The sequence below is a fragment of the Alligator mississippiensis genome, chromosome 8 (assembly GCF_030867095.1).
Source record: "Alligator mississippiensis isolate rAllMis1 chromosome 8, rAllMis1, whole genome shotgun sequence".
Classification (NCBI taxonomy): domain Eukaryota; kingdom Metazoa; phylum Chordata; order Crocodylia; family Alligatoridae; genus Alligator; species Alligator mississippiensis.
The window spans coordinates 7,140,672-7,162,260 of NC_081831.1; the positions used below are offsets into that span (position 1 = coordinate 7,140,672).

The following is a 21,589-nucleotide window of genomic DNA, read 5'->3' on the forward strand; positions in this document are numbered from 1 at the left end:
ATGACGGAGTACAAGCTGGTGGTGGTGGGTGTGTGGCATTGGCAAGAAAGCACTCACCTTCCAGCTCATCCAGAACCATTTTGTCAGTGAGTTCGACATCATGGAGGACTCCTACTAGAATCAGGGGATGATCAATGGGGCGACCTGCCTGCTGGGCATCCTGGATATGGGTGGGCAGGAGGAGTGCAGCGCCATGCATGACCAGCAAAATTTGGTTATGCACACAGGCGAGGGCTTTCTCTGTGTCTTCGCCATCAACAACACCAAGTCCTTTGAAGACGGCTACCACTACAGGGAGCAGATCAACTGGCTGAAGGATGTGGATGACGTCCCGATGGTGCTGGTAGGTAACGCCCTCCTGGACAGTGGACATCATGCACACTCAGGAGCTGGCAAAGAGCTACGGCATCCTCTTCTTTAAGATAGCCCAAATGAGACAGGGTGCAGCAGATCCTGAAGCACAAGGAGAAGATAAGCAACGGGTGCAAGAAGTGCGTGATCCTCTGAAAGATACACGTGCTGGTGCAGGAGAGGAGAGGACCTCCCTTGTCCCCTTCCCCTCGTGGATCCCTTTGGTTTGCATACGACGGCAGCAGAGACGGTGGGCTGTTTGGAGCGGCCAGACGGAGAAAGCAGCAGAGACTAGGAAAATGACTGTTCACTCTGTTTTCTGGCTCCGTTCACCCCTTGTACCCTGAGACTCCAACTCACAGCAAGTTAAAAATTTGGCACTGTCTCCCTCCCTGAGGTTGGGGTGAATCCTACCTGGGCAAAAACTCCAGTCTGCTTTGCTGGCCTGTCTGATGTGCCCAGGAGATGCTGCCTGCAATAGCGCTGGGCAGAAAAATAGGCAGTGAAATCTGAGGAGCCAAAGGGCTGTCATTCCTCCCTGCCTGCTCATAATCCACATGGACACAGATGACAGGCTCCTCATCCCTGCTCTTTATCCTGTGAATATCCCTCCCTTAGCTCAGCAGTCCCCTTTGGGTAGATCAACTGCCGGATCCCCGTTCGGAGATGGGAAAGCAGCGTGCTGGGAGGGATAGTTTATAGATTCATAGACTTTAGGGCTGGAAGGGACCTTGGAAGATCACCTAGTCCAGTCCCCTACCCCAGGGGCAGGAAGTCAGCCAGGATCATAGGATCCCAGCAAGATAAGCATCCAAATGTCTCTTGAAGGTGTTCAAAGTGGGTGCTTGAACCACCTCCGGTGTCAGTCTATTCCAGACCTCGGGGGCTTGGACAGTAAAGAAGTTCTTCCTTATGTCTAGCCTGAAATGGTCATGGAGGAGTTTGTGACCGTTCGACCTCGTCATCCCTTGGGGTGCTCTGGTGAACAGACGCTCCCCCAGATCCTGGTGGTCACCCCTGATAAACTTATAGGTGACCACCAGGTCCCCCCCGAGCCTGCGCTTTTCCAGGCTGAAGAGTCCCATGGCTCTCGGCCTCTCTTCATAAGGCCTGTTCTCCTGACCTCGGATCATGTGCGTGGCTCTCCTCTGACGAAGGGTTTTTGAACCCGAAAGCTTGCTTAATAACTATTCTCCAACTATTTGGGTTGGTCTAATAAAAGATATCAAATTCACCCAAGGAACCTTGTCTGCTTATGGCTCTCCTCTGCACCCTCTCAAGCTTCTCCACCTCCTTCTTGAATCGTGGAGCCCAAAACTGGGCGCAGTCGTTAAGATAGCAAGAGTAAGCATTTTCTTATACTTGGCTGGCTTCCTGCTGCTCCCATGGATTGGGGGCGTCACCCTTTTCTTGCCTGCCCACGAAACAGTTACCCAAGGTGAGCAGGGATGGTTTTTTGCCAGGGGCAGTCATTACCAGCAGGGCGCTGCCTTGTCTCGCGTTGACAGCCTCTTCCATTTGGCAAAAAAAAAAGGTGCTTTGCTCCCTTTGCAGACTGGCCTTCAGCAGGAGAAGCCAAAGCCCTGCTCTTGCGGGCCCGGAGCCGGCTCCGCCCCGAGGCAGCGCCGGGCTGTCCCCGGCGGGAGTCCCGCACGTGCGGCCGGCTCCTCCCCGCGCCACGTGCTCGCCCGCATGGACCCGCCGGTGAGCGCCCGGGCTCGCCTCCTCCAGCCCCCGAGACACAGCTGCGGAAGCTGGCTGGATCATTCATTCATTTAGTGTGTTTGTTTGTGCGTGCTGCCCTTGCTTGCGCACCTAGGGCAGAGGGAGCGCCCTTGCTGCTCTCTACCTCGACTCCTCTCCCCCGCTTCCCGAAACAGCCAGGTTTAGAAGAGCTTCCCCTTCCTCCCCATGTGCAATAGGACGGGAGGGGCAAGCTGGCCGGGTTTCTCCCCTTAACTCCGGCTTGGGGACCTGCTGCTGTCTTCCTCCATGGTCCCAGTGCCTGGCAAGGAGAGGGATGCTCTTTTTTCTCCGTCTGTCCTCTGCCCTTCCTTCAATGGTCTGGTTTCTAGGAGCCAACGTTTTGTCCTTCCCTTGCTTCTATAAATACCTTGTTTTTCATCTTTGCTTGCGTCTCTTCCAGACCCTTGTAGTTCTCAGGTTTGACATGCTTTGTGTCGATTTTGCTACTTCCCACAGGCTCCGAGTAGCAGCAAGAAAACTGACCCAGGGGCTGTCTGTTATTTTGCTGCAGCTGCTGGGCAAAACTGTCAAGGAACGAATCAAAATGAAAGTGAAAATCTCGACTTACGCAGGTGGTTCAGATCCTTACATTTCCAGGAAACCAGTGAGGTTTGTTCGCTCGGTTATTTTTTTTGAAGCTGTATTGAGATATCGTACGGCACGGGAGTCGCGTGAATTGCGTGGGAGAGGAGTCTAATGAAAGAAGCTGGCAAATAATTAAAAAATATGTGTCTGTGTTTTGTAGGTAACAGCTGATGGAAGTGACTTTTCCTGTCAGGAGGCAGCTCTTTTGAAAGGAAGGAAGACCACAAATTGGTGGCCTCCAAAAGGTATTCAAGGAAGTTATTAAGTCATAGTAAGGTGAACATAATAGTGTTACAAATGCTGTCTGCTAGGAGAGGCTAGCAGCTGTGCAGGGCAGATACGTGGGAAATGTTTTGTTGGGTGACTGCTAAATCATTGCTGCCTTTTGTTCTGTGCATCCCTAGACAGGGGAGCACTTAATCATTATTAACAAATAATAAAAATGCTGTTGATTTGGAGACTCCAGATGGAGTTGTTAAACGCATTTCCTTAAGAGATATTGGGAATCAGCTGTGATAAAACCGAGCTAGTGGTTCCAGAGATCAACCAAAGATGTAAACTTCAGGCCTAGTCCCTGGGCTGGAGCTTGTCTGAGCCAGACCACCAGGTGTGAAGTCGAGAGTTCACAACTTGGGGGATTCTGGAGCAAGTGATGGGATTCAAACCTCTCACTAATATATTCCAAACACAACAAGCATTGGACAGCCAAAGCAATATGGGGGTGGTATTAACTATGTGCAGATGCAAGTTGTGTGAAAGTGTGCCTTTGTATTCATATCTTTGAATTCATATCTCTGGTGTTGCCAAACTTTTCCTTTGGAATCTCACTGTGACCTCATGATCTGGTATACGTTGCCAGATGTGGTCGCAGCGAGCAGGAGCATTGTCATTTTCCTGGACTCTGACTGAGGACGATTCCTTGTTCAACAGAGTTCTGTTTTATGCACAGTATCTTCATACAGTTGGCCAAACTCCTGTGTGTTTAAAGCATTGTGACCTCCCCAGTTTATTTCCTTAGTAACTTTTTGGGTCTTTCTGTCATACTGTTGACGTTCTAGACATTCCTGATGGTGAATCTCAACAGAGTGGATTCCCCGGTATCTCTTCCTGTCAAAATGATACCGCTGGTTTGACTACAGACATGTCTGGATCTTCTGCCGAAAGCACCGGTGACTCTGACGATCAGAATGACCTTCAGGAATGGGAGCTGGATACTGAAGTTAGCAGCGTGCCTGTTGCTGCATGGTTTCCTGAGCTGAAAACTGACCCCAAGTATGAGGAAGAGGATTGGGATAAAGAGCTGGAGGATTCCAAATGTAACCCGTATGGTAGGTACAGATTTGCTCGTGCTTCAACTAAACCGGCATGGAGGTAGGGGCATGTAAGTTGCCGGAGAGTCTCTTTCAACAGGTCTTCATTCTCCTGTTTTGGGCAGAGACTTCATGGTGTCTGCAGTGACTCATTTGGTTTTTGGCTGCCTTATGTCTGTCTCATGCCCTTGTGATACACAGTTGTACCTAGGTATTCAAAAGAAACACGGATTTCAAATGGATCTATCTGATTTTGCCTTGGGCAGTAGGGGATATAACTGATTGGATGCGGTGGTACAGGGAAGATGTATGTAGAGCTGTGTGTAGCTACTCAGGTGCTGTTCAGCCATCATGAAATAGTGTGCGTGTGCATGTCAGTCATAGATAAGGAGAGCTGGAAGGGACCTCCAGAGATCATCCAACCCCTTGCCTGAGGCAGGATCATTCCCATCTGAGCGCTTCTATACAGATCCGTTCTTTGACTTGTTAGCAAAACTGCACAGCATCACTCTGAAGCAGTGTAGATGGACTTGCCCTGACCTCGGATGGACCAGCATGCCCTAGCTAAGGGCCCATGTTCTGCTTATGGGGTAATTCTTCTCAGTGGCTCATCTTGGGCTTTGTCAACAGCGGTGTCACTGTCACACGATGGTCTTACAGGGTTGTGTCAAGAGGTTAGTCTCTGGCCCAAGTCTGTTCATTTGGAGCCCAACCCGGCAAGCAGTAGCGCACATTTTAGCAATTTGGCTCTTGTAAACCATCCTGTTGATTTGGACAAGAGGTGTCGCATTAGCAATCTTGCCTTTGTCTGCAGGATGGCTTTCTTTGCTTGCAGTTCCTTGCCTGGGGGTTCTTACTTTGAATTTGTGGGGCACCTTAAACTCTGAATGAATAGAAGATGCTTGGGGACCCAGCAGACTGATTGCACTCAGCAGATAATGCATGATAACCTACTTGAGTGTTTGTAGGCTAGTCCACTTGCTTTATCTCCTTGCCATTACACAAGTCTCTTTTGGAAGCTGTACAAATAAAACAATTCCCTCTTTGCTGAGGAAGTATTGATTCTTTAGGCTGATCCGTTTGGTGTCATTTATTTTTCCTTTTGTGCGTGACTGCAGTATTCAGTCGTGTTCCAAAGGTTAACGGCAGATGAATCTGGGAAATCTGCTTTGCATTTCTATAGACGCTTTGTAATAAGTATAGCAGAAATGCAATAGTTGTGGTCGGTGTTGAGTTAGTTAAGGGACTGAGGATACTTATGCTGGTGTATATCCTTAGTGATGAGCCTCAGAGCAGCTGAGGAGGGTAAATGTGAGGTTCTTTCAATGTTTGGTCCCTCTACAGGCCTGATTAGCCGTTTGCACAAGAGTTTTTCCATTTGGTTATCACGTCTTACCCGCGATTCATTTGCCCCAAGTTACTCACAAGCCCAGCGGTGGATGGAAGCTTTGGAGCTATGATTTGGGAACTGGCAAAGGACGGTGAACCTGTATCTGGAGTCTGATCCCTTTAGGTTAAACCACTGCTTGGTCAGCCCTGCATCCATTTTCTTCTTTACTCTGGGTCTGCGTTGGTGTCTCACTTGGCAGCATGGCTGAAAAGCTGGCAGTGGGAATGCTGTGTGGTTTGTCACGTGGCTTTTTCTTGCTCACTGTTTCCTTAGTTGGCTGATGCCAGCAGGCAGTTGGCATTCCCTTTGCTGAGACTAACCCCCTTGCCCATGTAGAGCAGGTTCTGCTGTCTTTTCTTGTCAAGTTTGTTAGGATATCGACTCTAATTCTAGGCTAGGGAATGAGCTGATGAGCACTAGCTTCTTCAGGATCTTCCTCCCATCCTTAGCTCCCCTCCCTTGTGCCCCATCACCAGACATGTCCTTGAGTGCTGCCAACAGTGGAGGAAGCAGGAAAGGAAAGATTGTGGCTGCTGGGTCCCAGAAATAGGACAATGAGAAAGTTGGGGTGCTGTAGGTGTACAGGTCTATCAGGCTGCATAAGGAAGGGTGGATTTGGACTCCATTCTCAGCCGTGTCGGACTTGCCGAGATACGGGGAAGCCTTTTACCTAAGCACCGTGCAGTCAGTTTCCTATCTGCAGAAAGAGGATAATTGCCATCTCATAGGCGTTTTTGTTGGTGAGTGAAACCTAAACTGGTAAATCAGGTTGCGTGATTTTTGGCTTGGAAGGTGTCCTTGCATTGTTTAATAATCCTCGCCTATTCTTTAAATTCTCTTCAGATGCTGAAGATCTCCACTGGGGAAGTCTTCAAGAAAATAATCTGGTGGCACCAGGTGCGTGGCAAGCAGAGTCATTGTTCAACCCAGTTGGTCACCATCCTGTTCCTCTGGCTTTGAAGCCACCAAACAGAATCCCTGAGATCGGCCAGTTCGATGACGCAGATGAGTGAGGTTTCCCCTTTGGGAGGGCAACGACTGGTCTCTGAGTTGAACCGGGTGTTGCGTGCTTGCAAAGGAGCCGTGTGACAACATTACATTTTCCTTATGTTTTAAATAAGGCTGGAAATGCCAGACCTTTACCGAGGACTTTCTTTGAGAATATGATTGAACAAATAGACTTGATTTGTAGGAAGCAAAGACTTATGATTTCAGACTGAAGATTAGCCTTGGGGATCGATGCGGTTCTGTAGAGCTCCTCATTTTTGTTCTTTTTAGTCTGTTTCTTTTATTGATGTCTGGGAAGTATTGTTTTATTTGAACTTTGGCTCGAGGGCTAGATTAACCAGTTCTGACACATTGGTCCCTCCATCACTGCTGTGACATTTTTATTTTCTTTCCCTTCTATTAGGTATTAATAATTGAGTTTGGCTAGCATTAAATGTTCTGCCCCTCTTCCACATTCTACATCCTAAATAATGGGATCCTTTTGCTATGTGCTGTAATCTGGGTCCTCTGAGTCCTAAGAGGAATCTAGTGTTGGACAGCATTGTCCATAAGAAATATAGCTTGCTTTCTCTTAGACACTAATTCTTTTTTTGTGCCTGTCAATACAAATGGGTGGAACTACAGAACCAAATGCATCAGTGACAGCCCTTATAGCTCACCCATATGGCTACACACACATGCAGTCAGTTGGTCTATTTGCATGAATAAGTCTTAAATAATTGGACCCTTAACCAATACAGATTTTGTGTGTTTAAAACCCTGTCTCCCACTGAAAGCTTTTGCAGAGCAGGGACCTTCAAATGGGTTTATCTTGTTCTTTTTCATTTCTAATGATATGTCATGGCATCTTTGTGTTGCCAAACACACTGTTATATAAATATTTGTACTTCTGTAGCATCTTCCTCTGTAAGACTTTCCAGTGTGCCTTGCAGACATGTTTGAATTAAGCTTCACAATGCTGCGGATAGGCAGGAAGCCAAATTATGGTTTTTGCTTTTTTGTGTTTTTTTCCCCCAGCAGTGAGAAAACAGAGCTACAGTGACATAGCCACAGGCAAACCAGTGGTTGTGCTGGGAGCAGAGGTATATGTGTGGCCTCCTAATACTTGCATTGCATTTACTTGTATTCTAGTGAACAGCCTTGTGATAAGTAGACTGAGCAGATGAGCTGTTTGGCATCAACAGACTTGTGTTATTTCTCATATCTCTGTAATTCCTTTTTGCTTACGTGGCAAAAATTGAGATTGTGAAGAGTGTGCACTATTGATTTAACTGTTTAAATTTGATGGTAAAACTTCTGCTAGTTGAGCATGAGTACTCTATAAAGTCTTCAAGACTTAGGAAACTGTAGGCCACTTACAAGTCCTGCTAGGAGGTACCTGCTTCTAGGGGCCTACTAGCACCTACACCCTCTGGTCTCTCCCCTATTTACATCTTGATGTTCAAATTAACAGAGGAGGCTGCACAGAGGGCAAGGTATGCTTTTGAAGAGGTGGTCCCTGCCTAGTCCAAGGCTCTGTCCCAGCCTCATCCCAGTCCTACTCTCACTGAGCCCTCCAGCTTGGGGGCCTCCTGTTCAGGGCTGCAAGCTCCTGGCTCGGTTCTGGTCGCACCCTGTGACTTCAGGATCCAGCACCTGCAATATCCGCTACGTAGGCAGCTAAGGACCTTGAGTCCTGTTTTTGCCCTGTCACCTCCTGCCTTACAGTCCAGGTAAACTCAGCCTCATTCAGCCACAGAACACGCTCTAGTCCTTATTCTCTGTCTACTCAGCGCATTTTCAAGTTCAGGGTGTCCCCAGTCACCCCCTTTCAGTGGCCTCCACCTCCCCTACAGGCACAACCTGGCCCTCTGCAGGGAGAAAATGAAAACCACAAAATGCAAGCACCAGTCCTGGTTCAAGGGATTGTCTCACATGGGGTTCACCATACCTCTTGGTGGCAGGCTCCAAGTAGAAAAGACAGCAAAGCAGAACATGCCCAGGGTACTTAGCTTGCTTTCTATGCAGGATCCTAGCTTCTCTTCACTCGGGGCTCCCTCCTGTGTCCTCTCGCCGCAGTCTGGACTCCAGTTTCCATGCCTCTTGGAGAAGGATTTGTCCCTGACAGCTTCCACAGCCAGACTGCCTGCCCTGGCCTGAGGCTTGGGCTTATGTGGGGCTCTCTTGGTTGTATGACCCCTTGACTTCCCCTCCCTGGGTCATCGGTCTCTGCTTGCATGGGGTCTTGGCGGCCGTCTTGCTTCCGCTGCCTGTGAGCTTGCCTTTGGTGTCACCACCAGGGCACAGGCAGAAGAGACACAGAGATGAAGTGGAAGAAAGCAAGGGAAGAGTGGGAGACTGTATCCATGAAACCAGAGGCAAGGGATGCATCAGCAAACACACAAAAGGTAAGAGGGAAGAAGGTGGAGGGAGGGGGGTGAAGGAGGGGAAAAGGGCCAGGTACCCCTGGATCCCCCTCCCATCCTAGTAATGGGCTAGGGTCCATGTTACACAAATAGGTAGCACTCTTAACTGAAAAACCTTTAAAAGTGAATCTGTTATTAATGGGTCATCAGTGATTCATCTATAAAATACATGCAAAGACACTTGGACCTCAGTGTTATTTCTAACAAATTCATAGTGATTGATTCTGAAAGCAACACCTATATTGACTTAATCCATCCCTGGGTATATGGCTTACTACTTGCAATTAGGAAGGTGTTCCACCGTCTAGTGTGTGTGACTGAAATTAAAGTAACAAACAGCAGCAGAGAAAAGCCATTAGTTGAGCAGGAGAAAGGTGGTGCAGTGATGCTCCATTTGTCTTTCCTTTGGGATCAGTGGTGTGAACAAGAGCCTGGAGGCCTGGCCTTTTGCTTCTGAGCTGAGTGAATTCTAGTGCTGGTTCCAGAAGTGGAAAATGGATGCCATTATGCCATCTCCACATGGAGGAGTTGTCCTTGAATCTCCCCAGCTATTCCCTCGCCGCCCCCCAAAATATGCATGATGTACATAGAGCACAGCGCAGCTGTATGGGCTCCCCATGCACTGCTCCTCCTCTGCATGGCATGAAAGCAAGAGCCGTGCCCTTGAGGGTAGGGTAATGGGTCTTGCCCTGCTTTAAATTACTACCCTATTAGTGGCGCAGCGTCAAGTGCTGTTTTCTATGGGGAGTGATGGCTTTGCGGTGTTTAGATGCAGCTGCCATCTTTTAGTAAAATGGGAATTGAAGGTGCCCACCTCAGATTCAGTCATCTACTTATTTTATTTTAACCTAGAAGACAGAAATTCAGCCCAAAGCACAACTGCTTTCAAGCATCTCACTGGCTACATTCAAAAGGCTGCTTGGTATTTTCATTTCTCACTTAACCTTTGGCTGTGGCTGGCAGTACCCAGTATTGTTCTGCAGAGGGCAGCAAAAGCCAGTCCAGTCCCTACATTTGATTTTATTGGCTCATAGATTTGGGTAGCAAGTTTCAGATCTGGGGCTGGTGTTCTGACATCCTGGATCTGGGCTCATCCTGACTCTGCTGTGCTACTGTAAACCTGACTTACAGCACTTGTTCTTTTAAAAAAAAGACAAAATCAAACAAAGTTCACCCTGAAATTGCACTAACAGCTTTGAAAAATATATTTCACTTGGGGAACAAAACAAACAAGCAAAAAATACATGAACAAAGAAAGATTTTGCATGATCTTTGGCTTAATGTATTGCTACTGTAGTGTCCTGCCCTGGCAGGAAAGCACCCATAGGAATAAAGAAAGATGGAACTAGCAGAATTCTATAGAGGTTAAATATCTTTCTTTAGAAATTACATTTAAAAATAATATTGATTAAACTGACCTTATTGAAATAGGGTTATGTAGCTTGGTATTGGAATTCTTTTGAAAAGTAATCAATGCCTATTGCTCTGCAAACCTTTTCTCGTGTACTTCATAAATGGAAGATGCATCTCATTTGACCTTCAGTCTAGGTCTTAAACTGTTGTGGTTTTTACTTGGAATCAGGTGCATCTATCTTAAGTACCTTTTCATTTCTTGAGAACTTGCTGTGGGAATTTCGGTAAGTGGCTCCTTTGCTGAGCTGCCTGGGCATATTTTTATGAGATGGGAAACTGAAAGAATGTATGATAGTTTTCTGTTCACTACTGGTGTAAAACTAGTCAGCTGAAAATAAATACTGAGTTTTAAGCCATGACCCTTGTCCAGCAGAGAGGTGTTGTTTTCCCTTATGGGAAGTTGGCAAAAAAGCTGACTTTGTAGCTCTGAGGACCTGCTTGTTAGAGGAGGGCTCAGTGTAAGACTTGGGATTTGAATAGCCTCAGAACACAGTGATTTGGAACACAAGCACAGACTTCTTAAAAGGCACTTTTCTCAGAGGAGTTGAAGCCGTAAATAAAAAATGATAACCTCAACTTTACTTATGCTGGGTTCTGAACTCTCTCTTACAGCTCAAGGAAGAGAACGTGGAGTTATTATAGTCATTCTTTAAAAACATCAGCTTGTGCGACAGTGACCAAAAAAGACAATAAAATGTTGGGCATCGTTGGGAAGGGAATAAAAAACAAAATGGAAAACACTGTTATACCACTATGAATCCATGGTGCGCCCACATCTTGAATGCTGGGTGCAGTTCTGGTCTCCCAAGCTGAAAAAGGGCATAGCAGAAATAGAAAGGACATTGAGAAGGGCCAATAAGATGACCATGGGGATGGAGCAGATGTTGCATCTGGAGATTTGTAAAGATGAGGCTGATGGAAGATGTACAATCTTGTGAAATCTTGAAGGGTGAAAATAAAGAGAATAGGGAACTATTCTTCACCAAGTCCCAGGGTACAAGAAATGGGGGCCGCCTGCTGGAATGAACAGGTTGAAAACAAATCAGAGGAAGCATTTTTTTTTTTTACATGGCACATAATCAACTTGTGGGATTCATTGCCACAGGTGACTGGACAGGCAGATTGTATAGTCAGGTTCAAAAAGGGACTAGACGTATTGTTGATAGGTGGATTCATGGCGGATAGGTCTGTCCCTAAACCAATGATGATCAATGCCATGGAGGGCATGATGGGATGGATTATACTATCTGTCTTGTCCATATACTCTCCACCTACTACTTGCCACTGTTAGAGACCAGATGCTGGGTAAGCGGACCACCGGTCTGACACAGTACAGCATTCCTTTAGTGAAGCAAATATCCTAGCTCCAAACACCTCTGGACGGTTCAAGTTCCAGCATGAGTCTTGCACTTGAATCTGTCTCTCCAGTTGACACAAATATCTCATTGCAAGTCAATTCCTCTACATTAAAAACATTAGAAAGTAGCATTTGATCCAAGAGCTTGAGCAGAGAGAGAGGCAGGGTGTCACCCCATGGCCTTATGGGGTCCCTTCCAAACCTGTGCATGCAAGTGTCTTCTGTGATGGGCTCTTTTGTGAGATCAGGGCCATAAGTATTTGACAGCCAGAAGAAGCATGATGCTACTTGAGCTAGTTTTGAGAAATGTACCAGCATGATGGAAGCTTTTTAGGTTCAACTTTCCTATGTTACTTTGCTAGATTGCACTCCTGAAGCTGCTAACATTGCTCAGATTGCAGGAGTTTAGTGGAATTGAATTTTTCTGCTGGAGTTTAAATAGGGTGGCAGTGTGGGCTGATGGCTAAGCATAGAAGACTTGGATTCAGCTTCTGGCCCTGCCACTGCTTTGCTATGTGACCTTGGGCATGTTACTTCATTCATCAGGCTTTGCTTCTGCTAGTTTACAAATTGGAGAGCTGACACCTACCTCTTTATGTAAAGGGATGAAGGGCTCTCTGCAGGACCTAGGAGTTGTTACTGTTATTACTGAAAAGGGATGTTTGGAATCTCTTCTTGGAACATCTTGACAAAGAATATAAAACTTGTTTTGGGTGCGTCTGCCACTTCCTTTGAGTTATAGGGGATGATTTATAGGAGGAAATGCATTATAAAGGAAATGTGTTCATGTTTCCTGTTGACTACGTACAGGGTTTAACTCACGGAGCAGATTGTGGAGGGGGTTCCTTGCTGCTAGATGATCACAAAAATCTGGTTAATTTGCTTTTATTTTATTTTTTTTAACTTTAGCTATGTTGTTACCAGCTAGTCTCTTGTTTCCTCATCCCAATTAACCTGCCTGCCTGAGATTTTGAGTTGAGAAACTGCCTCTGCTGCAAAAGGGTGCATGTGAATAACTTCACAGACTTGAGGGGAAATACTGATGGCAGCAGCTCATTGTGACCATCTGCTGCTTCCAAGGACTCCAGTTTAAATCCCAGGGTCCTAAAGGTCATTTTATGAGGCTGTCAGGTTAGTTCCTGTAGCCTGTGGAGGACAGGCAATTTGCAGATTTGCAATTCTCATCCCTGTGTGGGTCTGCATTGTACACATTCGTACTGGAGCCAGTATCGTTTTGCTGGATGATACTGGGAATGCCCATTTACTCCTAGTTAATGTTTTTTTTTTGTGTGGGGGAGTAGCTACAATTTGCAGTCCTGAGTATACAGCATTGATATTAACTTAAGCTGCGAAAAAAGCATAAAACATGTTGGACAGATTATAACCTGGTAGAAATTGTAGTGTGTTGATTTTATTTATTTCTTTTTCACCAGCTGAGTGTCTGTCCCAGTACAGCCACTTAACCATGCTTGTGGCAGCTTTGTGCTAAAGGTGGTAAGGCTTTGCTTCTCCCAGGGACTTGCCCTGTTTCTAAATGTTGTTAGTGCTGTGCACGTTAGGCCTTAGATGCAATGGGCCATGTTGCTCCTTGGCATCACTCCATCAGGTGCCAGGGATGACGTTTGCCTTGATTCCTTGTGATTGGTCCTCTATGCTGGGTTTTCCACAGACTGATTCATTTCACTACTTTTGGACAGTGTCAGTTAAAAAAAACAAACCCCACGTATCACTTTGCAGCTGACAAAGTCTTGCTTCTCTGGCCTTAGTGACAGATGGAGGAGCCTTAATTGAACCTTCAACCCCTAGTTATGGACGGTTCTTTTGACACTTAAGGGTGAATGATGAAAAGGGTGTTTACAGTCCCTTGCTGAGATTAGCCTGCAAGTGTTCACATTTATAATTGGGGTTTGATTTATTTATTTTTATTTCTCGTCCCCTTTACCCCCCCCCCCCAAACAAAACAAAACAAAAAACCCAGCCGTTCCCACTCATTTGTTTTGAAGCACTGGTAGTAAGCAGCGTTGAAAATCAAGTCTCAATCAGGTTGCGGGTTTTAGCCGGGGCCAGTAGCGTAGTGGCTGAAATCACAACAATTGGATGTCTCTGTAATGGAGTGTGGTATGAACTGATGGTCTGAGTCTAGTTCAGGGGTGGGCAATATGTGGCCCGGGGGCCAGATGCAGCCTGCCAGGCCATTCTATCCGGCCCATGGGGCCCCTAAAAAATTAAAAAAAATCGTATTTATCTGCCCCTGGGCTGCCTGTCGTATGACCCTCAGTGGCTTGCCAAAACTCAGTAAGCGGCCCTCTGCCCAAAATAATTGCCCGCCCCGGTCTAGTTTCTAATGGCCTGGTGTCCTGCTTGGCAGTCCCCTATGGAGTTTCCAGAAAGGGATCAGGGCTTGAACTGTAGGGGCGCCTGTACATGTGACAGGGGTTTAGTCCTTTGGGGTTGCAGTCAATGTCCCCTAAATTGAAATGGCAAGTTTTTAATTGAAACGATAGGTTTTATTTTTCCATCACCACCTACTTGATGTTGTCCTGGTGGGCACAGGCGCCTGCTGAAGGCAGAAGCGGTGAGGGGCCTGATCCTTTTTATTTATTTATTTTGGGCAGAGCCTGCCCGGGTGGCCCCAGGTATTCTGGTGGCTGCAGGTGCCTGCTGAAGGCAGAAGCATTGAGGGGCCTGATCCTTTTTTTTCAGCAGAGTCCTCCCACTTCTCACAGCTACCGGGTAAACCGATGGATTAATGGCTGCAATGTTCCAAGTTGCAACATTGTAAACTAAACTCCATGGGGATGCCTTTTAGTTGGTGATGATGCAAACTCATTTAAAACCCCCAAAACTCACGTATGTGTAAAGTGTAATGCCATTAAGCCACACAAAAGGAAATTTTCATCATGTGTACATGGTAACACTGTCATGTGTACAAGCTCCCTAGATGTTTACAACCCCTCCCTAGATAGTTGTTTTTCTGTTGGGTTTGAAACACATTAAAGACAGCTCCGGGTGTGGTTTTAGGGGCAAAACAATGAAGAGCTTCTCTATTGCCTATGTTGTGCCTATTCTGTTTTCAGGTCTAGTTAACATTGTACTTTTGTGAGGGTGGAACAATTGTATTTAGAGGTTGGTGGGGGAGGTCAGGGGAAAAGGTCAGAGATTTGCCCAGTGGATCTGTGAGTTCCTTCTTTCCCTGCCCAACAAGCATTTCCTTATTCTGTTCCTCTTGCTGCTCCAGTTATTTGTGTGTGTTTTAGTGGACATACCTCGGGCCTGTAAAACCACTTGATTTTTAAATTATAATTCACAAGCTCCATTTACCCTCACTTGGGTGAAAGGAGGAGGAAAGCAGATCTGCTTTAAAAAAAACAACCACTTTTGAATGTCTAAAATCTGTAATCTTTAAAGTCAGAAGGGACCATTACAATCATCTAGTCTGACCAGCATGATACAGGCCAGAGAACTTCATGTGCTAATTTATGTAGTAGAGAGAAATATTCCTCCCTATTGGTTTAAGAGATTTTTGTAAACTCTTATTTTATGGTTGGATTAAGGGTATAGGCAACCAGGTCCTAAGAAAGTGAGATGCTGGAAGGTTAACTTAGACCTTTTCTTAAGAGCCATGTCTTATCTGCAGTTGGATCCATTGTCGGACCTGTGCGCTCACATGGAGTTTCACCGAAGTCTCTTGGGTTCCCTGGGAGAAAACCAGACTAGAACTGCAACACTGGTTCAGGCCGAGAGACGAACGATGCACTTTTTTTAAGGGCACTCTTGCCTTGCATGTGAAAAGAAGCTAATGCAAGTTCCTACCACGGGGCGGCAGCCTCTGGCAGTGTCCTGTAAGCCCAGTTTGCCAGAAGTGCAAATAACTAACCCTGCTTGGTAAGAAATGTAGGGAGCCTCTGAAGAACCGTGAAATAAATAAAGGAAGAAACGGCTTTCACTTAGGTGGGGTGTAGGGATGATGACGACAAGGGATGCTTGAGGGTTTTGCTTCTGTCTCTGGATATCACATGCGGAGGCTGCCTTTCCTATTTTGGGCTAGACAGGGGTCAATCCAAATAATTGCACAAAGACAGGACTTGTAAAAAGCCACGGTGCTAGTCCGCAAACCCCAGGTGCTTTCTCAGCTGCATTCATAACTAGATTCAGTAGATGGTTGAGTGTCCCTTGTTCTCAGTTTAGTGCTTTTGGCATGTTGGTGGCCTCCTCTCCTTGGGACAGACTGTTACCCTTCCGGTGCCAAACCTGCTTCAGACGCCTCCTCAGTTCGCTCTTTTTGCCTCACCTTCCAGTGCTCCCAGCATTCTGGTATTGTCTGGTTTTCTGAATTGCTGCACTGGAAATTGCCTGTATGAAATATATTCTTTCTGCTGGCAATGAGAGGTGATTTCTTCCCAGGTCTGTGAGTTCAAATTATCCAGCCCTCCCCCACAATTGTATAATCCTGGTTAGATTCTCCATATTTCTTAAATCGACCATGTCTTTTGTCCCTCTCAGATTAAATTATTTCTTAAAAGCTCTTAATTGGACTCCCTCTGATACTGAGCCAGAGGCTGCCCCTTTGGCAGAGTGCATAGCCTGGCTGTTCTGCCCTGGAAGGGTGCGGGAGGTGGTAATGCCTGGTGGCATCTAAGATCTGTGCTCTGCTTTTGGGCTGGAGGATCCTGTTCAACCTTTTCCTGGTGGTCAAGATAATACCTAATGTAGGCTCTTTGTCCCTCTTCTTCCAGGACCACTGAGTTTGACTTAATTGCTTTTTATTCATCTGGGCTGAACTTGGATTCCAGCTCCTGGCTGAAGATCCATGCGTGTAACTCCCATCCTGAGCCTATTGCATCAAAATTCACTCTACAAGTCTCTTCAAGGCCTGGTACTAAGCTTTTTTTTATTGGATTCAACTCGTGTTTGACCATATTGCCCTCCATTTTTTTTGGCTAGATTTTCCTCTTACTAGTGTTTTTTTTTTCTTCTCTTCCTTTGTTGGCTGTTGTTTGCCAGGGGCTGCTTTTGGGCTCACATTTATTTTAATTTTTGTTTCTTGTTCCAATACAAAGCCCAGATACTGGCACCAGCTAAATGAGCACGTATATGGGCTTGCAATATTGTGACAGCTGCTATCGTCTCAGACTTTCAAGGAACTGAACCAGAAACCACCGGAGCTAAGCCTAAACTGCTACAGCTTGAGCTAAGAGTCCAGGATGGTCATCTGGGTCTGTAAGCGTCCTCCTCTGGGAACAGGGTACAGACTGACACCTGTAACACATGCTCCCTAGTTGGCTACAATATCACATGCTTAATCATTTTTTCTCTGACTCCTTTTGACTTTGTGGGTCCTGTGGAGATGAGAGATCACCATGCGTGCAGCCCGATGGCATAGTGATGCCATTTTGGCTTATAAAAGAAGTAGGGGGGGATGCCTTTTCTGTCTTTAATTTCCTTATGCTGGAAGAGACTGGAAAGCCGTAGTGATTCTTTCTGGCAGTCTGTCTGGCTGAATAAGGGCTCCTGGATGGTCTCTGAAGGGAGGTCACATACCTTGTTTTCAGTCTGGAAGACAGAAGGATGCGATACAGCGCTCTGTTGGATGCATCATGGCAATGGAGAAACATGGGGATTTATTCAGAGGGCTCCCTTAAAATTTCTTCTACCAACAACTTCCTGCTAGTTTTATCACCAGAGCCCACAAGGAGGGCTCCCAAAGGCATATTCAGTTATTTCCTGTCTGATTCAGACAAACATTTAATTGCTTGGACAGATCTTGCTTTGCCATGCAGACTGTTCCACAATATAACGTTTTGGCTGCACCTGCTTGCAGGATGTTACCTTGGACGTAATGCTGATGAGAGAGAATTATTTTTAGCAGTTCTTCCCAGGCGTAGCTCTGAAGCCGTCCCTGCTTCTGTTTCACTGTCCAGCGCTATTTTAATGCTGCATGTGCCATCTGTTTTCTTCATGTCTTATCAAGTATCTTCCCTGTTCTAATATTAACAGGGAGGCCTCTTCATTCTTGCCCATTTTGAATTTCCACTACTGAGCTCTCGGCACCTGTGTTCTGATTCCTGCAATCTAGGAACAGTCACTCGCTGCTCAGTTGGCCAAGTCTTTCTCCCTCTCAAGTACGGCATGCCTGCAACAGTCAGCTTGTAGGCTTAGCTGTTACTTTGCTGTGCCTGCGTCAGGTCTGCTCAGTTTAGAATAGGCATATAACAGCAGCATAGTTTTCCATAAAAAATCATCTTGGCAGCATCATCTTGGTTGTCCTTGGTGGCTCTGAAGGTCACTGCTCTGTCTCCTCTTTGCCGTTGTCTTAGTAGGGTCATGGACAAATTTTCCATGCCCTTTGCCGTTGTATGCTTTGAGTATAGTTTAATTAGCCCCATGGCTGCATATGGTGATAGGTCCCCAAATGACAGCAATAAATGGTTTTACCAGGGACTAGTTTTGCAATTTCCAACCCTATTTTCTCTCTCCCATCTTCTGTTAAATGTTACTTGTCACAGAATTATTCAATATGATGGTGCAATTTCATAGGAAATCTATCGCACTGTGGTTAATATTTTCTGACAGAATATGGTGGGGAGGCAACAAGGCTGTTCAAATGGCATTTTTCATTTGAATTGTTTTCTGTTAAGCAAAATTGCACAATTTAGCTTGTCCACCAGGGACTGGTTTGGGTAAACAAAAATGGGAAGATGAAATGGTGTTAATTATACTTGTATTATCTTTAAATATTCTGGATGATTCATGCCATCAAAGGTTGATAGCAGGATGACATAGGCTTTTAATAGTCTTCTATTTTAAAAGTCCCAGACATAACAGCCTGTGTGCTCCAGATTTAGCTAAACTGCTCTAAAGAGCACTTGGACTTTTTTCCCCCCTTCTCATACCTTTCCTAAGCCCGTGGACTCGCTAAGCCTGGGTCCTTACGTTTGTTCCAAGAGCCCCAAGGAAAATACAGCTGGATGTGATTGCTGCATCATTATTTTTCTCCTTGGGTGGAGAGGGAAGGGTTTGAGACTGAGCTGAAGTTGGACATACAGGCAAAGATATCTTGTTTTATAGCTGATGCCAAAACCAAGCACTGTGCAGCCTTCTAATTCACAACTAAGGATTTAATATTCAGAGAGAGTTAAGTGTTTGAGAGCTCGTGCTTGTTTTGTCTTGTCCCTGCCTGGCTTAGATCACTGGTTCTCAATCTTTTTTAGACTCATGGCACCCCTGGGAGAATGCTAACTCTAAGTTTTCACTCTCTTTTTTTTAATTTTGCCTATAGAAAAATAATAGAAATAAAAATTTCTCTTGCAGAGAATTCAGAAAGACCACATCTATGGATTTCTAGTTGAAATCTCTGGGTTTATCTTGTGAATCACATTTGCAAACCTAACAGTGCTAACATTGTGTGGCGCCGCAGCACCCTTGAAAGGATCTCAAGGTATCCCAAGGTGCCACAGCACCCTGGTTGAGTAGCACGGGCTTAGAGAATGGGGTTCATTCTGCACTGCTGGGAGCATTACACTGATGGTGGGAATAAAAGCTCACTGCGAGAGACGGGGAAACATGGGTACTATTGCTTCAGCAACTTACTATATCAACTATGAAAATTAAATATCCCCTAGATGAATTGAGGCAAAATTGCCTGCCACCTTTCAACCCAAACCCCAATATTTTGCCCAGGGTGCTTAAACAAAAACTTTCTGAATCTAAGATTTTTCTCTGGGTGATAAGCAAGAGCTGAAATGCCCAGATCCAGCTGGGTCTGAGTGTATGTGGCCAGAGTTCAGCAGCCTTTGGAGCAAAATCTCCTCTGTGGAAGGGAGTCCTATCATTGAGATCAGCTGAAATAGTTATTGACTTCAGGGACGTGATTAGACCCTGGGAGCCTTTATCTCTTCTTTCCCCTTAAAGGCACTTTACATGTTCTATATGTCAGGATCAATGGAAATAATGAAGAATTATTGAGGCCTCACGTAATAAAATTAAAGTCAGAGGCTGCAGTTAACTTAAAAAAAAAGAAAAAGCGGTAGGATAATTTTCCGACTGAACTTGTGGCTAATTGGGCTCATTCCAGTAAGACATTGAGTACTCTGCTTTTACAGAGTGAGAAGTTTATCATCGTAGCGTGCAGGGGAGAATTTCCCCAGCACGGCATTGTTTAATTGGCTAGGAACAGGAAGAGCTTTTGTTTTTCCTCTGCGCCATCCTTTGAAGCGCCAGGTACTTGCCCTCCCATTGGTGTAGGATAGGACGTGATGGACCAAAGCTCCGATCCAGAGTGACAGATCCTACGTTCATAAAATGACTTTACATTGGGGTGTGCAAAGTTCAGCCTGTGGGTCACATTGGGCCCGTGATGGACTTAATTTCCCAGCAGCCCCTGCCTTCATTGCTGCAGCCAGTTTCCATGGAGACCCCAGCAGCAGCAGGGCCAGGGTTTCCATGGAGACCGACCCCAGCAGCGCTGGCAGGGCGCTTGCAACATGCGAGCAGTGGATCGCAGATCTGCCCCGGCTCTGGACCACGCTGTCACTGCTGCGAGATCCCAGCGCTGGCCCTGGAGCAGTTCCCCGCTCAGCCGTGTGCCCTGCCAGTGCTGCTGGGGCTGGTCTCCATGGAAAGCCTGGCCCTGCGCTGTCACAGCCCTGCTGCTGGGGTCTCCATGGAAACTGCGCGGGCAGGGGCTGCTGGGAAATGGAGTCCGGCCATCAGCTGGATCTGGATCTGCCATTTTGTCCACCCCTGCTTTAGATTATACGTGAATCCCCAATTTTTATTAACATACATGACTGAAGATGTACTATCACCTAACTTGGAGGTCTTCAAGAGGAGGCTAGACAGTCACCTGGCTGGGGTCATCTGACTTCGGTCCTCTTTCCTGCCAGGGGCAGGGGGTTGGACACGATGATCCTTGTGGTCCCTTCCGAATCTATGAAGATCTAGTTCTCAGTGAAATAAAAGTTGACTCTCAGTTGCTCTATGGGAAGAGAGAATACATTATAATTAAGAACCACCATAAGAACCGTCTTCAGGAAATGATGGCTGCATGAAACAGTTCTTTTTGTTTTCGGGTTATTTGCCATCTCCGTAACACACAGAGGGTTGCAGTTCATTCTTCAGTGATAATGCTGGACATCACCTGATTGCCTTGGTCCATTCAATAGCAGTAAGCAATATATTACTTCTGGCTTAGCACTTGTTATATTCAAAACTGATTTCCAGAAGGACCTTCGCAGATGGATTTTACCTTGTGTGTTGCTTCAGTGAGGATGAAGCCTCTTGCCAGTTGTTTATCTTTTGCTCTGAACAATCACAAACTTTGGGATACTTTGGATCTAAACTGGTACTTTGAAGGTTGTGGCCATCTCTGCTTCTAAATACCAGCTATGGAATTAGCAACTGTGGCAAAGTGGTGCCAGTTTGTATTTTGTATATAAAATGGACATTCACAGACACTTAACTCTCAGTATGAAAGTTTTTAGGAGCAGTAATAGCAAAGTTGAAACCATTTAGCAATTTTTCTTTGTCAGGGGTGAGATGGAAATAATTTTTGCAGCATGACTATGTTGTAAAGAGCCTCAGAGGTCGTAGGTAGTGGCCATTAATAGCTTTGTGTATTGAAAATCTTCTGTCTACGGGGAGAAATAGCTTATTCTCTTTAGGAGCCGAATCTGCCAGTTCTGTTGTTTGCCAAATAAAATAATATATATTTTAATTCATACTTTTGGTGTTGCCTGGTTACAGAGGCTTCCTAGTTGCAGGGCTGTACTGAATTTCATTTCAGATAAGTACCTGGCCAAACTCCTTTTTTATTGGAAAAATCTCTGATTTTTTTTTTTCCCCCCTTGCCCTAATCCAAAAGCAAAGATTTCCATATGTCGTTTGTGAAAATGATTTGTGGCACTCATTGCCACAAGATGTCATAGAAACTACAAGCCATGACCATGACCAGCATTCAAATCACAATGAGATATTTTATTTGACTATGAGACACTAGGCCTGTGTGAAGCGGCAAGTATTTGCT

General features: G+C 45.8%; 1 protein-coding gene and 1 pseudogene across 3 annotated transcripts in view; both read left to right on the top strand.

The window, feature by feature from the left end:
* Nucleotides 1–698, top strand: LOC102574224 (ras-like protein; annotated as a pseudogene).
* A 1,144-nt stretch (nt 699–1,842) lies between these two features.
* COPRS (coordinator of PRMT5 and differentiation stimulator) overlaps nt 1,843–21,589 on the top strand; it is a 53,519-nt gene continuing 33,772 nt past the window's right edge. The window contains exons 1-5 of one of the 3 annotated variants that reach the window (XM_019494178.2): nt 1,847–2,055; nt 2,554–2,706; nt 2,843–2,927; nt 3,741–4,010; nt 6,226–7,697. In XM_019494178.2, the coding sequence (XP_019349723.1) occupies nt 2,044–2,055; nt 2,554–2,706; nt 2,843–2,927; nt 3,741–4,010; nt 6,226–6,395 (690 nt within the window). In that variant the 5' untranslated portion in view covers nt 1,847–2,043 and the 3' untranslated portion in view covers nt 6,396–7,697. Of the gene's footprint in view, nt 2,056–2,553; nt 2,707–2,842; nt 2,928–3,740; nt 4,011–6,225; nt 7,698–21,589 lie in introns of those variants that run through there. The other 2 variants (XM_059732062.1, XM_059732061.1) reach the window with 2 other exon arrangements.